Here is a 15,261-nt window from a genome sequence, read left to right on the forward strand (position 1 = left end):
TTGCAGTACATAAAATGCCAAGAGACAGTTTCCTTTTCTGTAGCAATTTTGCTAGAAGTATGCTAAAAGCGGACAAATTGTGCCTAGCATATACGTCGACGACGCTCGCCTCGCTTGCAGTCCCATCCCAACAGTCATGTGCATCACTTCGCACGTTGGAGAGCGCTGGCCCCGGCGCGCACAGCTCCCTGCTGTAATATGCACACATAGCTGTCTGTGTGTGCATAGAATCACAACACGTGTAGTAGTATATTGTACGATCCTGTTCTTCGTAACGACTGCATAGTAGTAATGTCTGTGAATTTGAACTACTTTAAAAGCTTCAGACTGACAATCCTTCAAGTATGAAGATGAGAGACGTAATTGGACTCTTCACCAGATCACACTGGGTTATTCACAGATCTCATCAGCCATCACGTATTGCTTCCTTTAGTTCTTATTTGTTCGGATCTTCCAGCCCTGCAGCAGCGACCACATGCCCACTGTACCCCTGCCATCACGGCAGGGCTCTGGGTACAACTCTGGTAGCGGTAGGCCTATGTGCATCCACATCGCCAGTTACAAGCGTAGGCATCTCCCATTACGGATTCCGGCAAGGTCTTACTATTGCGATGCATTTCCACCGCTATACTAGCTCGTTTCAATCGACGACGTCGGTATCTTCAGCGATAAAAGAGTTAACTTCAAAATTTGAAGAAAGGGCCATCCCAGAAGCAGACATTTCAGCTCAATATATTGTGGGCCACGTGTTAGGAATAAAACAGGTAGAAAAACTAACCTTAATTGCAAAGCAACTTAACATTCCATTTCTAACATTAACAACAACGTTGGGGGGGGGGGGGGGGGGCAGACCAGGAGTTTTCACATTTTTAGAACTGAAATTCAATGATCTAGTGCACACTTGTGCAAATATAGAAATATTCAATAAAATTTTCAATGGGGTCACTTACTGTCTTGCATGTGATGTGTGCATCTTGTTTGTCTATCATATGCAGGGGTGGATCTACCTTTTTTTTTCGGGGGGGGGGGGGGAGGGGGGTTGACGCAGAGAGGGTTGACACAATGACAATATATGGTTCATGACAAGCAAAAAAAAAAAAAGATCTTCAAATTGCCACTTCTCCGTAAATCTCATGTCAAGCAAAAAGAAAAAGAAAAGAAAAACTTGGTACTGTTGAAGACACATTCAAACCCATCCCTCATCGCCTTCAAAACTGCGCTGAGGTAACTCTGGATAATGTAACTCTTCATCCAGAGATTTTTACTCGCACCTGTAAATATTTTTCACCTGATTTCAAATTTCTGTTGCCCCGGTGCGGCGTATGCGCATGTTCTCGCAGTGCGTTCATCCTCGACCATTTGAGGGCAGCACTTTATCGGAAGAAGAAGAAGAAAAAAAAAAAAGTCTCCAGTGTCATTATTTTTGCTGTCTTTGACTCAGTAATATATTCTATGAAAAGTATGATTGAACAGTACGAGGTAAGTCAAGGACAAACAATGTCTACTACATCATGGTGTGATTTAAATAGACATACATCTAAGGGATAATCTGCTCAGTATACGGCTAGTCGGGTAAAATTCTATTTGCTATTTTCATCGTGTTTGTAAGATCCTCTGAAATTCTTTCTGCAGATTGAAAAAGATTTCAGTTATGTGTCTGTAATATCTCTCCCTTACAGTTGTCTGACTTTGAGAGAGTTGATCATACAAGGCACCTTTCTACAGTGGAGATTGAAAAACTGTCTGAAATGACTGAACAAAAACTCGCCAGGTAAGTCTAAAAATTCTTGAGCTACAATCTCCCTGTATCAAGTGTTACAAGGTTGAGTCATTTTGCGGAGGGAATTATTACAACAGTGTTTGTGAATATCAGTGATTGAATGGGTCTATCATATCACAAGAGTGTTCTCTGTTATTACTAATATAGGCAATTTTTAGATCAGTGTAGAAGAATACCTATATGTAGTAGTGCATTAATCTAATTATTTCACAAAAGCAGTACAAGTATCACATCATAAAACAACACTGGTAACTTCTGTTGCCAGGCAAAGAAACACCAATCAAATTAATGCTGGTCTAATAAAGTAAAAACATTATTTACAGGTAACTTAAATTCAATGTTGATTCCCCTCTAACTGGCCATGATGCCTCCTCCCAACATCTTAGAGTCAAGGTCGGACTGGTCATGATCAAAATCAAATGGAATTATAGAGGCATGCAAAGAGTATTCTCTCTGCATTCCAATGTGTGGCAAAAAAAAAATAATAAAACAAAACAAATCATAGGATACAATAAGTAAAATGCTTAATTTTTGTGTGAATGATAGCAGTAAATTCTAAAGAGTTTTACAGAAGGTGATGTGTAAGTTTTCATTTTACATAAACCACAAGTATTGTTTCATGCTACTAGGATGCCACTGCCATACATCCTCGGTGAGTGGGAGTTCCGGGACATCAGCCTGATGATGAGACAGCCAGTCTTCATTCCTAGACCAGAGACTGAGGTCAGTCAGAGCTTGGAACCTAAGATTGTTATTTTAAGTTCAATCTCTTAAAAGAAGAAGAAAAAAATACCTCCGATTTGTTGGTGAATTGTACGGGTAATTAAGGTGTATCTTCACCAGTGAGAAATTATATCTGCAGAACATTAATGCCAGAACTTGTTTCAGTAACATTGTATGAATATTCCACTGGATTAAAAAGATTATGACTATGCAATACCTTTACTGTGATTCTCAAGGAAAGTTGACCTCAGTACCTCAGAGGTGACATGTTCTTTTGTATAGAGAGTTGTATAAAAAGTGGCAAAAAAAAAAAAAAAACCAGGCCAGTAAAACTTTTAATGTAACAACACATAAGAGCAAACGATGACTGTTTGAATAGTACTAGTATTGAAATCCTACAACATATTTAAAGCATCCTGTGGGAACTGTTTTGTCTGCTGTAGAACAGTGACTGCTATTGCCCATTTCTATTAGTGTGGATACACTAAAAGGACCTTTAGTTGAAATTGATTAGCTATGATTTTTATGAAGCATATATGTTGCCCCTTTTTTTTTCTTGTTTTTGCTGGGTAAGAACTTCCCTGGCATATCTTCAGCAGAATCCTGAGGAAACTTTTCCTTAAAACGAAGATTCATGCTTAATGATATTGCATGTTGGAAATCAATACAAGGAGTTTTTTCTTTTGCCTTCAATACATAGTCAAGTGACTTGGACAGCTCTGATATTATCCATGTTCAATACAATTTGATATGAATCACTGGCAGTCACATATTATAAACATTCTCTGACCTTTCTATCGTCTCCCAAATCTTCATCTTGAGCTGTACCCTTTCCCCCACAGCTTCTCATTGAGACTAACTTTCTACCTCTGACTTAAATCTTCCTGTTGCTTTCGCTTCTGCTCATCCTCAGATGCTGATTGATCTGGTTGCAAGTCACTATGACAACACCCGAAAGCTCAAAGTCCTAGAAGTTGGCTGTGGGTCTGGTGCTATTAGCATAGCCATCCTAAAGGAATTTGAAAAGGTAAAAAAAAAAAGTACCCTTGCAAGCTATTCCTGAATCATTACGTCCTATGATTGTAATGAATCATCTGAATCTTTAATTTACTCCTTTCTTTTATTATCAATAAATTGGTTTTACAAATCTTGGTCATCCATTTTTACCCTGGATTTTGTTTTTGTTTCTTTTGTCTTCACTTTTTTCCCCCAAGACAGTCTCTGAAAGTGGTACTCTCAAATCCTTTAGACCAAACATGTTATGTCCAGAAATAGAATGGAAAAAACTGATATATCCTGATCCATTTGATCAGTTAGAGATATTTTGAATTAGATCTACTGAAAAAGCAAAGAAAGTAATGAAATTAAAATAGGATTTTGATTATATCTTCAAATGTATCTCATGTTAAGAAATGAGTGCAGTGTCATGTGATTTTCCTTTTTTTTTTAATTGAACATGACCATCAAAAAAAGAAAAATGAAAATTGCATATACAATGTATATTGGTTTTTGCAGTCAAAGTTTTCATATATTCTAATGTTGTTTGTTTTTGTTTTTGAGGTCTTGCGTAGTACTCTGTGAATCATACAAAGTTATAACACTCTTAATGTTGTTTATGACAGGCACACGTGACTGCAATAGATGCTTCCCTGGATGCTGTGCAGCTTACAAGGGAGAATGCAGAAATGTGAGTTGAAAACAACTTTTATCTTTGGCCCAAACTACCTTTCTTAATTTATCATAGCAGTGACAGGAAAATACAAGTAATGGAGGTTACTTTTCATGGTTTATGTGTTGTTTCCCCTCTTTTTCGAACGAGTGGTATATGGAACAACAATGATAAAGATATGAAATTAATTAGAACAAGAAAGAATCAGTCAAAAGCATGACATGTGCAGGTAAGTTATGCAAGCATAATTAAGTAAGTGGCAGATTATAGATCACAGATGTTTGTTTTTTTTTTAATCTAAGAAACACAATTGTGTGTTAATTTTGGGATGAGAACACTTGGGACGTCCAAATTGTTCGTGATGAGGTCATGTCTGTTTGGTTTTATCCCACCTCTAAAAAAGCCCTGGGTTAAATACCCATGAAATCTTACAACAGAATCTGCCAAGGAACAATTCTGATATGGAAGTCTTTTAAATGATATGTTTATGAACAGCCAACTGCTTCAAACATGCAGTGTTTGGAGCCTCAACTTGATTTTAGTGAGGAAAAATATGATTTATGATTAATTTTAGTTATGCCAGTGACAGCCTCCGTTGCAGATAGCTGTTAAGCCTCTGGTCTTAGTCAAGCGATTTATCATTTCCATTGCAATCCCTCTTTTCCTTCTGTCAAGGTTGGGCTTGGCAGAGCGCCTACATATTCATCACTACTCACTGACGGAGGAAACGGTTCCTGTCAGCCTCCTTGGAGAAGGACCCAGATTTGATGCCATTGTCAGTAACCCTCCGTATGTCTTTTCTGGTGATATGGATGACCTGGAACAAGAAATTCTAAGGTAGACACTAAAAGAGTCTCGTTTGAAAGAATTTCATTATTCAATCCGAAATGAAAAGCAGTCACAACACTCAAATTTTCTCACTTTCAGTGAAAAGACTCATTGGGAGAAAAAAGAACTTCAAAGGAAGTGTATCTTTTACAGTTTATAACATGCTGTAATACCTCTGTTAAGAAAAAAAACAAACAAATTATTGCTGCATAATTCTCATCTTTCCCTTTAGTCTTTAATGGAGGTTTTGTGTGTGTTTTTATGACTCCGCCACGAAGTGATGCTGGAGGCATTATGTTTTCGGGTTGTCCGTCCGTCCTTCCGTCCATCCGTCCGTCCGTAATGAATTTTGTGGCAAGCGTAACTAAAAAACCTTTTGAGGTATCCTAATGAAACTTGGCATGTATGTGTATTAGGGGGTGAAGTTGTGCCTATCAAATTTTGGGTGCACATGCTCAAGGTCAAAGGTCAAGGTCAAATACGTAAAATTTCACTATTTCCTCCATATCTATGCATTGCCTGAAGATATTTTCTTGAAAATTTGTGTATGCATGTATTACCCAATTAAGATTCTCTGGTGAAAGTTTGGGGTCATGAGGTCAAAGTTCAAAGGTCAAAAGGTCAAGTAGAAATATTAAGATTTCACTTTTTTCTCTGTACCTTGGAAATTGTTCAAGGTATCTTCATGGAACATAGTATATATGTACTGACTGACAGTGATTATCTAGAGAATTTAGGTTTCATGGGGTCAAAGGTCAGGGGTCAAAGGTCAAGGGCAACACTTCAAAATTTTACTATTTCCCTCATATTTATGCAATGCCAGCAGGATTATTTTTTTTTTACTCTTGGTGTATGCATGTATAACCCAATAGAGATTCTCTGTTGAGAGTGTGCTGAACTAACTGTTTCTTCCTTATCTAGGAAATGGTTCAAGTTATTTTGTAACTTACTACATATTTTTGCATTTTTTGCCTGATGGTGATTATCTTAATATGATTTCTAGGGTCAAAGGCCAGATGAAAATGGCAACAATTTACTATTCAATACAGAAATTACACTTTTTTTCTCCATACCTTGAAAATTACTCAGTGCATAAACTTATGAGTGGATCAAAGTCAAGTTAAAGTTCTTAAATCTCCAAATACATGCTCTCCTATCCATCCAATTAAGCCTAGGTCAAGGAAGGTGAACATTCAACACATTTGTGACAAACTTGTCATTATAATATTTTGCCAATTTTGTGAAAATGTAATCACACGTTATCCACATGTACTATAGACCTATTAAGAGAACCGTGCATTATGGCGGAGGCATACCAGTCGCCATAGCGACATTTCTAGTTGTTTTTGTTTTAAGCAACTCATGTTCATCTCATGCACAGGGTAAACTTTGCATAGAGGCAATGTGAAGTCATCATGGACAAAATTCACTCAGCAGTGATATTGCAGTATGAACGTTTAGGAGGATATCTCAGCTTTGTTTCAGATTTTGTTTAGATACCAAGAATTGATGTCATGTAGGTGTAAAAAATGATGCACTTGTGGTGGATTTTGACCCCTCCCCCCATGCGCCCACATGACCAGAAAATTAGAAGTTAGCTTTACTTGATTAATGATATTTAACTGTTAATAGAATTGTGTTTGTGAGATGAAAGTCATGCACACTATCCTGTCAATCTCACAATATGTTAGAGGATGACATGCCTCAGTTTAGGGAACTGAACAGTTTTATTTTCACATTTGACATCATCAATTATCCTTGCTCATTTAGATATGAAGATTTCAATGCTTTAGAGGCTGGACCAGAGGGGATGTCAGTAATCATCACCATCCTCCAGCAAGCCAAGCATCTCCTGAGACCTGGAGGACTTATCTGGTTGGAGACGGATACTAGGCATCATCAGATGATCAAGGATTTGCTGGAGAAGAGGCCGGACTTTGGCGTCGTATTTCGAGAGAGCTTCTTGGACTTCACGGACAGGTGAGCATGATACCAGTAGAAACGAGTCAGAATATTCAAGCACTAATAGCAATGAATGAGTTAAATGTTGAAGCAAAACTTTTCTTGGACATACATTATATCAGTATGCAGCAACATGCAGGCTCTACCACTGTTGGCAGAAGCCCCGTTTTCTTACCCCACCTCTTAAAATGCTGTAGAAAATTACCATACTGTATCAGAAGGTATTATATACAAGTAATCCTGCGATGCAACGCAGAGTAAGCCTTAAATTCAAACACCTGAGCACTCTGAATGGCTTCCTGTTTCCTTCTTGTATTCTCTCATACAACTACAGACCCATGTTAAGGTGATGTCTTGTATTAAATCAAGGCATTAAATGATTATCAATGAGTGTTAAATTGAACAAAGTAATGATTGAAGTGATTATATCATCATTTTTCTTCTCTCTTGTTTAGGCCCAGATTTTGCCAGTTGGAATATGCTCCTTGAGAAATCAACTTCAGCCATCAGTGATAACCGTCTCAACTGCACACCACTGACACCAGGCACAGAAAGTCCTTAATGGCATGATGGATTTTTTGTGATGCCAGAGATCCAGGAGGCCCCCAAGCACACTGGACACAGTGATGACCCAAAGAGCTTTCACCCATTGGTCAAGCACGTGCCATCAAGATCAAGACAGATTAAGTTTGCGTTTTGGTGCTAGTATGTGTTTATGTGTGTGTGAGTGTGACTCATGATCTTTGGATCAGATTTTCAAATCCTGCCACAACTCTGAGTTTGTAACAGACTTCCCAATGTCTGCTGTTTAACAGAGCCTCAAAGCCTGTAATGTGACCATCCAAGCATGACTGGAACTGACTGAAAGTGAGATACCAACCATTTTGATGGTCCATCTGACTGTAGATGCAGTGCATGTGTAGTGTTAGTGTTACTACAAGTACCTGAGGGTATTAGGGTGTTGATAGTGCAGCTATGTTGTCGTGCTAAGCGTCAGTTTTCATACATCTACTACTAGAAGGGGTTGGAATATTATGTACTCTCAGTTTCCTGGCTAGCAGATATGATTTGCCCCAAGGATTTTAACAAAGTGGAGGATTATTTTTAGGGTTCACTATTTAGTCCACAGAGTGTAAAGCATTTTCAAAGTCCATGGTAAACTCTGAGTTTATACACTGTGCCACAGCAGTGAACTCGACTTCATAAGTGGGCAACAAAATACCCTGCTTATTTGTACATTCTGTGGAGAGCACACTCCAGTCCATGCTGTTTCTGAGATACTGTTTTCCATCACAGTCAACCACATAACTTCTTGGAAATGAACTCTCTGTTACTATTGTTGCATCTTTCCACAGTTTATTTAACATTCTCATTTTCACTTCCTCCCCTGCTTGCAGCAGTTGGAGCTCATTTGTTCCACTGTAAAATACTTCTCTCTGTGTTGATTGTTTCACTTCCAACCTCTCTTTGACACTTCCCCTCCCCCCACAACTGGCATGAGCACCTTGTTAGATGTTGAAAGAGTAGTTCTTGTCCTTCCATGCAGGAGCAGTTGTGCTGGGCTGACATTTAGCCCATCAATTGGTTTGTAATGTTTGTCCAAAATGGATCTGTCCAATCACTCTTTGCTCTTTTATGTATTTTTTCTTACAACTCGGTCTGTCTTATATGGAGGCATGAGTGCAAATGACACTCCTGACACCACGTAAGGCCAAAAACAACAACAAAAATGTTTGTTTGCCCTTATAATTGTCAAAACCCAAGAGGGTCGGCAGGTGTTTTTGTGTTTTGTTTTGGTTTTTTTAGATACCCTTTTTACCCATGCAATTTTGTAACTTAAAAGTAGGACATCTCATCTCTTAATAAACTCATCCGACAGCACCATATTCACTCAGGCCTTTAATTAGGCTATGCACTAGCACCGTAAAGAAGACAAAAAAGACTAGAAGACAAGACAAGTTTTGGTCTCTATGATACTTTAATTCAATTTACATTCTCAGATGACGTTTTCTTCTATACACCAATGTATTTAATAAATCAAAAGACAACTATAGTCATGAAAAAGTAAGTTAAGGGGGGATCTGTATTTTTTAAACTTGAATTCTGAAAATGCATGTCATCGCTGGGGTGACAAAACCTTGTATTTCCATTTTTATATAAAGAAAAATTAGATTTTATGTATCTCATAGCTTTGAATGTTTAACCCAGCGTTTTAGGCTGATATACATACCTGCACCATGTAGGCCCCATCTGCTTCTGCGTTGCGTTGAGGAAAGTCCAGACCTTTCTTTTCCATCAAATTTATAACCCGATTGTACAGTAGATCTCTATCGTTTAATACCGGGTCCGCATTTTTTTCTTTTGGGTAGTGTCTGCTGTTTGGTGGACTGCATTAGCACCTCCAGTGCATTTACGGCATGATTTGTTTCTGGCAATTCTTCAATTTCAAGTTTAAGTTTGAATAGAATATGGCGTAACTTTAATACGCTCAACACTCCAAGCGATTCGTTCAAACTAACGTCTTTCCAGGGCCTGTTGGGCGAGGCAGAAACACTAACTGACAAACACTTATAAAGGTCTTCTTTGTTGAATTTAGCAAACAGCTCCAAAAAAGAGTACTTTTCAATGAGATGCTGGCAACTCAACTGCACACAGTTTTGCTGCCATGACAGCTGGTTACGGATACTGCAAAAGTGGCCATCTTAGCAGTCGTGCTGAAACTGTCTCGGACCCAACACTGAAAACAGTGTTTCTGTTTTATTCCGTTAAAAAGAATTGGGGGTGGTAGTCTTGTAAGGAACTCTTTCCAGTACTAAGTTACTAGACTAGGTGTAGTGCCCAACTCTCTGAGTATTAGTGTTACTACTACTAAAAGTACTAGCTAGATTATCTAGAGTAGGAATTCTTCAAAAGTGTTAGTGTTTAATACTTCTTGTTTAAGTTATATAGCAAGTTTACCTGACTCCGCTCTCTCTTGAGGAAGGCACTGCCACTGCGTTGGCATGTGTTAATATTATCTGTATCTGTAACCATGTCCGTTGTTGACTTGGCAGCATTGGGTCTGGTAGTGGTACTCTCTCTGACGCTGTCACTGCTAGTGGCATTTTTAGCGCTACCAACAGTAGAATTAGTGGTTCCAGTAGTACTAGTACCTGCACCGGTATTTGTAACACCGACACTTGTTTGTGATCCACCTTTCCCTGACGGTGCCTTTAGACTGGGGACTGCGTCGGCTTTCAGCCTGAAGTTGGTCTTGAACCCCAGTCTAGCTTTCAATAGAGAAGTTTGTTCTCGACATCCGTCAAGAAAGTGGGCACTGCAGATATGGCTGCTGTTGGTGAGCTGGAAATCGGAGCGTGTGTTCCTTACGAACTTAGCCCACTCACAAGATACAACTTGACTTCGCAAAACTTTAAAAAATTAATATTTGTGTTCGCTTTAGAATTTCTGGTACATCCTCCAACCACGCAGGAACTAGGCAGTGTGAAAATTATTATAGAACCTCCTCCAGGACAAACAAACACAAAGAAAAGAAAGTTAATTCCTTGAAGGCTACTATGGTACATTTTTTTATCTCTATGAGATATTAAATTAGAACTACTCCCCATTATCTGGTAGTTTGCATAATAAGCACTACTAATACTATGGTACAACATTATATCTTCATAAGATGTCAAACTAGAATATACTCCACATCCCATTATCATTGTGAAATATTCTAAGTTCACTCTTCTCTGAAAATGTCAAAGTCCTATCACTGTAAAATATTCTTAAATTCAGACTGCTCTGAAAATGTCAAAGTCCTATCACTGTAAAATATTCTTAAGTTCACACTGCTATGAAAATGCCAAAGTCTTATCACTGTAAAATATTCTTAAGTTGCCACTTCTGTGAAAATGTCAAAGTCTTGAAAGCCCCGTAAGAGAGTATAACTGGACACCACTAGAACTAGAAATCTGCAAGTTCCAAACACAAGTTACAATTCTGGGTAGCAACAATCTGGATAACAACAATTAGACTAATCCTATGAGACAGCATTCACCACCCTATCCCAGGTTTCCAGACCTTAATATGCATCATCGGCATCTCTCTCTTCAATAAAGAAAATTATGACCTTTCTGAATGACTTTGCCTTAAGGATTGTGAGCCTTTAACAGAAGAATTTTATTGAATAACTGGTACACAAGTCATAATCCACATTTCTATACATTGCAGCAATATTGAATGTTGCGATTATCATATATCATGGTAAATATACAACATACTTGTCCCTACTTTATCTAGAAGCAGCGAATTTATTTTCAGCCTAAGTCAATTAGGGAAAGAAACCCCATCTTCTCAATAGAATTCACTATTTCCAATTTCTTGAATGGAAAGATCATCAAAAATTTTCCCAATTTATTTGTTTGTAGTCTCATATCTCAGCTTGTAAATTTCTAAAAGTGTTAACAACAACTGAGGGAATTGAACAATTTTAGATTTCTCTAACCTATAGCCTCAGGATCAGAGAACACTGATCAAAATAGCATGAGGGAACATCAATATCAAAAGCATCAAAATCACCATCACCACCAGAGTAAAATTTAAGTTATTTTTAGTTAAATGGAGTTCTGCCTAATTTGGCAATTTTCTCCAATAAAATCAGCAGTTATGATAACCTATACTATGTAAGTATAATGAAATGTATGTTTTTATTTATATCCATATGTTTATTCAAATATGTAATATGCCTATAAATGATTTTATTTGAATACATTATTTTCTTTTAAGGACTCGTGGATTAAAATCTTGTATCTTAGGATAAAGAAAACTGAGAGTATTACGTAGGGAGAGTTAGGCCTAACTAGAAACGTATTAAAAACATCGAAATAAATGCATCAGGGCTGTCTAGATCGTACTCACAAATTCAGTTCATCATATCTAAATATAATGTTTTAATTTACTACAAAAATATAGTGTAATAAAGAAGTAGGGGACTGAAATATGAAAAAAATAAACCCTCTGATTTGTAGTCCTTGCTGCTCAATTCTAAATGTCATAATCTAATAATATTTTATTTTCTGAACCAATGTTCATTTCTATTTCGCTTGTAATAAGTAAGAAATAAGTGCTGTGGCTGCCAGAGTATAAATCAGATATTTCAGTATATATTCCATAATACTTATTCAATAAAATTGCTACGGAATAAAGTGTAGGCCCTTACACCTCTCTTTATACTGAGTTAAGCATCAATGCTGCCTAGGTCTAAAATGTTTCGAATATGTATTTCGGAAATCATGAAAAGTGATGCATTTCAACTGTCTGAAATATTATTTTACATTCCAATGTTCCTTCATAGTCTTCAACTTTTCAGTTGCAACTGTTCATGAAGATTGACTTTTGAGTGTACTCATTTTCACTCATTCACCCTACTGTAGAAGTCTGATCATTCTGTCTTGCTATGGCACGAATCCTGCTGGACTGTTGAAGTATAATTTCATGTACTCCCTCTACTCTACTTCTTTGCTACTATGGTGTCTCTGATTGGTCCTCACACGACTTCAGTGTCCTGCATATTGACAGATTCTCTCCACGTGCCTGGGATAGATAGTCATCTTCATTGTCAAGTTGTGCAGTCAGGGTATCTCTTCTCATGAGGTTGTGAAGGCAGATACAGGTTTTGATGATAAGTCTGACTGTATCTGGACCTTGCATCATTGTGATGAGAAGTACCTTCCACCGCTGGGCCAATATGCCAAAAACCATTCTCCACCTTCCCTCCCTGGATATTCTGTAGTTGGTGATTAACTCCTCTTCAGTCAGACTTCTGTGGGAGAATGGCTTCATAACGTAAGTTCTCAGGCCAAAGGCATCATCTCCTAGCAGGAAGTATGGCATGTCTTGGTCGTCATTCGGCATGGGATCTGGATCTGGAAAGTCAATAGTTCCATCTTCCAAACACCCTTTCAACTCTGAGGCATTGTAAATCTGTGCATCTGACATCGATCTGTGGCCACCAACGTCAATCCACACAAACTTTCAGTCTGCATCAACCAAATGATTCTATAGTTGGTGATTAGCTCCTCTTCAGTCAGACTTTTGTTGGAGAATGGCTTCATTCGGTAGGTTCTCAGGCCAAAGGCATGTCTTGGTCGTCATTCAGCATGGGATCTGGATCTGGGAAGCCAATTTTCCCAGCTTCCAAATACCCCTTCAACTTTGATGCATTGTAAATCTGTGCACCTGACATCGATCTGTGGCCACCAACATCAATCCACACAAACTTGCAGTCTTCATCCACCAAATGATTCTATAGTTGGTGATTATCTCCTCTTCAGTCAGACCTCTGTTCGAAAATGGCTTCATCAGGTAGGTTCTCAGACCAAAGGCATAGTCTCCTAGCAGGAAGTATGGCATGTCTTGGTCGTCCTTCGGCATGGGATCTGGAAAGTCAATAGTTCCATCTTCCAAACACCCCTTCAACTCTGATGCATTGTAAATCTGTGCATCTGACATCGATCCGTGGCCATCAACGTCAGTCCACACAAATTTGTAATCAGCATCCACCAAAGCCATTAGCACTACAGAAAAGAAACCCTTGTAGCTGGAAAACAAGGAACCTGAGCCGGGCGGCTTTCTAATACCGACATGTTTTCCATCAATGGAGGCACAGGCATGTGGGACATTCTACCTCTTCAAGAATTCATCAGCAAGTGGACGCCATTTATCTGGTGTTATCGGACTGGCGATTACTTCATCTTTCAATACATAGAGAATGGCTTGACAGACTTCAGTTATGAAGACGGAACGGGTGTAGCTGGCAACTCTGAAGTCATACTGGAGGGTTGAATACTTGTCACCAGATGCTAAGTGGCGTATCATTGTAGTTAGTTTCAGGCTGAGTTCCAGTGATTTCCTGTAGTTAGTGTCTTTTTTGGTTAATATTGGACCACCTCTATTAAGGAGTTCATCAAACATGTCAGGAGGCATTCTCAGGAAATTGAGGAATGACTGCTGATCTTTAATTTTTGTGCTGATAGAAGAATCACCTTGAGTAGTGCAACACAGCATTGTGTAGTATTTAGTAAGCAACTAGAGCAATTTGACTGCTTTTAAAAAGCTTGAGAGGGTAAGACTAAAGAGGGGATAAAAAGAATACAAATCACCAAAAGTGATGTTTACAAATAGTCGCAGCTTGATCTTGAGTTTCTGAGGTGGGTGCGTTTGGAATGTGATTGGCGACTCGTGCCTCGGCTTGAGCTCGCTTCGTCTTCATTGCTATGCAGAACTTCATAACTAGTCCACGATTGTTCCAGATGGTAGAAATACTTGGGAATGCCAATTGCATGCCCATCTTTTTTTATTTGTTCTCTGTCGAAGTGCTGGGAACACAATCGGGCACGAACCGTGATCTGGAATTCATCCTGTCTTTGAAGTAACTTCTTCCAAGTCGCACACGCTGTGGAGCACCCGGAAACTTCACCCACGTCTCATATCCTGGCATATTTCTGTAGATTTTTTCGTTTATTGTCGTGAGACCAACAAATGGCAGCTTTGCAGTGACAACCCATAGTCATATTTACAGCAATTTCGCTAGAATGTGTCAAGATGAGTTGTGTTTACATAGTGTTGGGAACTTAGCTAGCTTGGGAGGCATGTTGGAAATACCAGACAGTTACTCCATGGTTGCAAACAGACAGCACTTTATTCAGAACAACTCTCTTGCTCAGCCATGTTCCTTATGGCTATATCAGTCCATGTGTATGACAGTGTGTATGTGTGTATTACCATAGCCTGCTATACAATACTTTGCAGTTGCACATTATTACTCATTATGTGAAGGGCTCCACCTGGAGTCACATACATTACATCCCCCTTTGTTTGCAAGGAAACATTCTTTGTCAGTAATCTACAAGGATATAGGATTATCTGTAATGGGAGATGCACAATCAATTCTGATGTCATTTCTAAATCAAACACCTGTCTCGACAAGCGCTACATGCCTAACCCATCTCAGTAAGTATTGTCTAGCCTTGTACCAAAACAAACATCTGGTTATCTAGAGTACCGTAACATCAACTTGATATTGGCTGAATATCTCTGAAGAATGAAACGCTAGTAACAAACATCCTAACACTTGCCTATCAAATACTTTACCGGTACTTACAACATAAGATCCTGGGGGCTGCACACAAAACCCTTTTTTTTTGTATCTTGCATCAAAACTTTGCATGTAGCAACATCATCTGTAAGGCATCAACGTTGAACTGCCTTTCAAACTACCGTACCCTGGCGAATCAAGCATGAATCTATCAATGCT

The 15,261-nt window shown here is 38.6% G+C and overlaps 1 protein-coding gene across 1 annotated transcript; it reads left to right on the forward strand.

Annotated features, from left to right (window-relative positions):
- The first annotated feature begins 284 nt into the window (after window positions 1–284).
- LOC139719864 (MTRF1L release factor glutamine methyltransferase-like) lies at window positions 285–8,890 on the forward strand. The gene is made up of 8 exons (XM_071631247.1): window positions 285–764; window positions 1,680–1,771; window positions 2,410–2,503; window positions 3,417–3,530; window positions 4,126–4,190; window positions 4,848–5,009; window positions 6,771–6,980; window positions 7,418–8,890. The coding sequence occupies exons 1-8, from the start codon at window positions 345–347 to the stop codon at window positions 7,449–7,451; spliced, it is 1,191 nt and encodes a 396-aa protein (XP_071487348.1). The 5' UTR covers window positions 285–344; the 3' UTR covers window positions 7,452–8,890.
- Window positions 8,891–15,261: the final 6,371 nt, after the last annotated feature.

This window comes from Diadema antillarum, unplaced genomic scaffold (genome assembly GCF_040938485.1).
Source record: "Diadema antillarum isolate AM-2024a unplaced genomic scaffold, OU_Dant_1.0 scf00000116, whole genome shotgun sequence".
NCBI lineage: Eukaryota > Metazoa > Echinodermata > Echinoidea > Diadematoida > Diadematidae > Diadema > Diadema antillarum.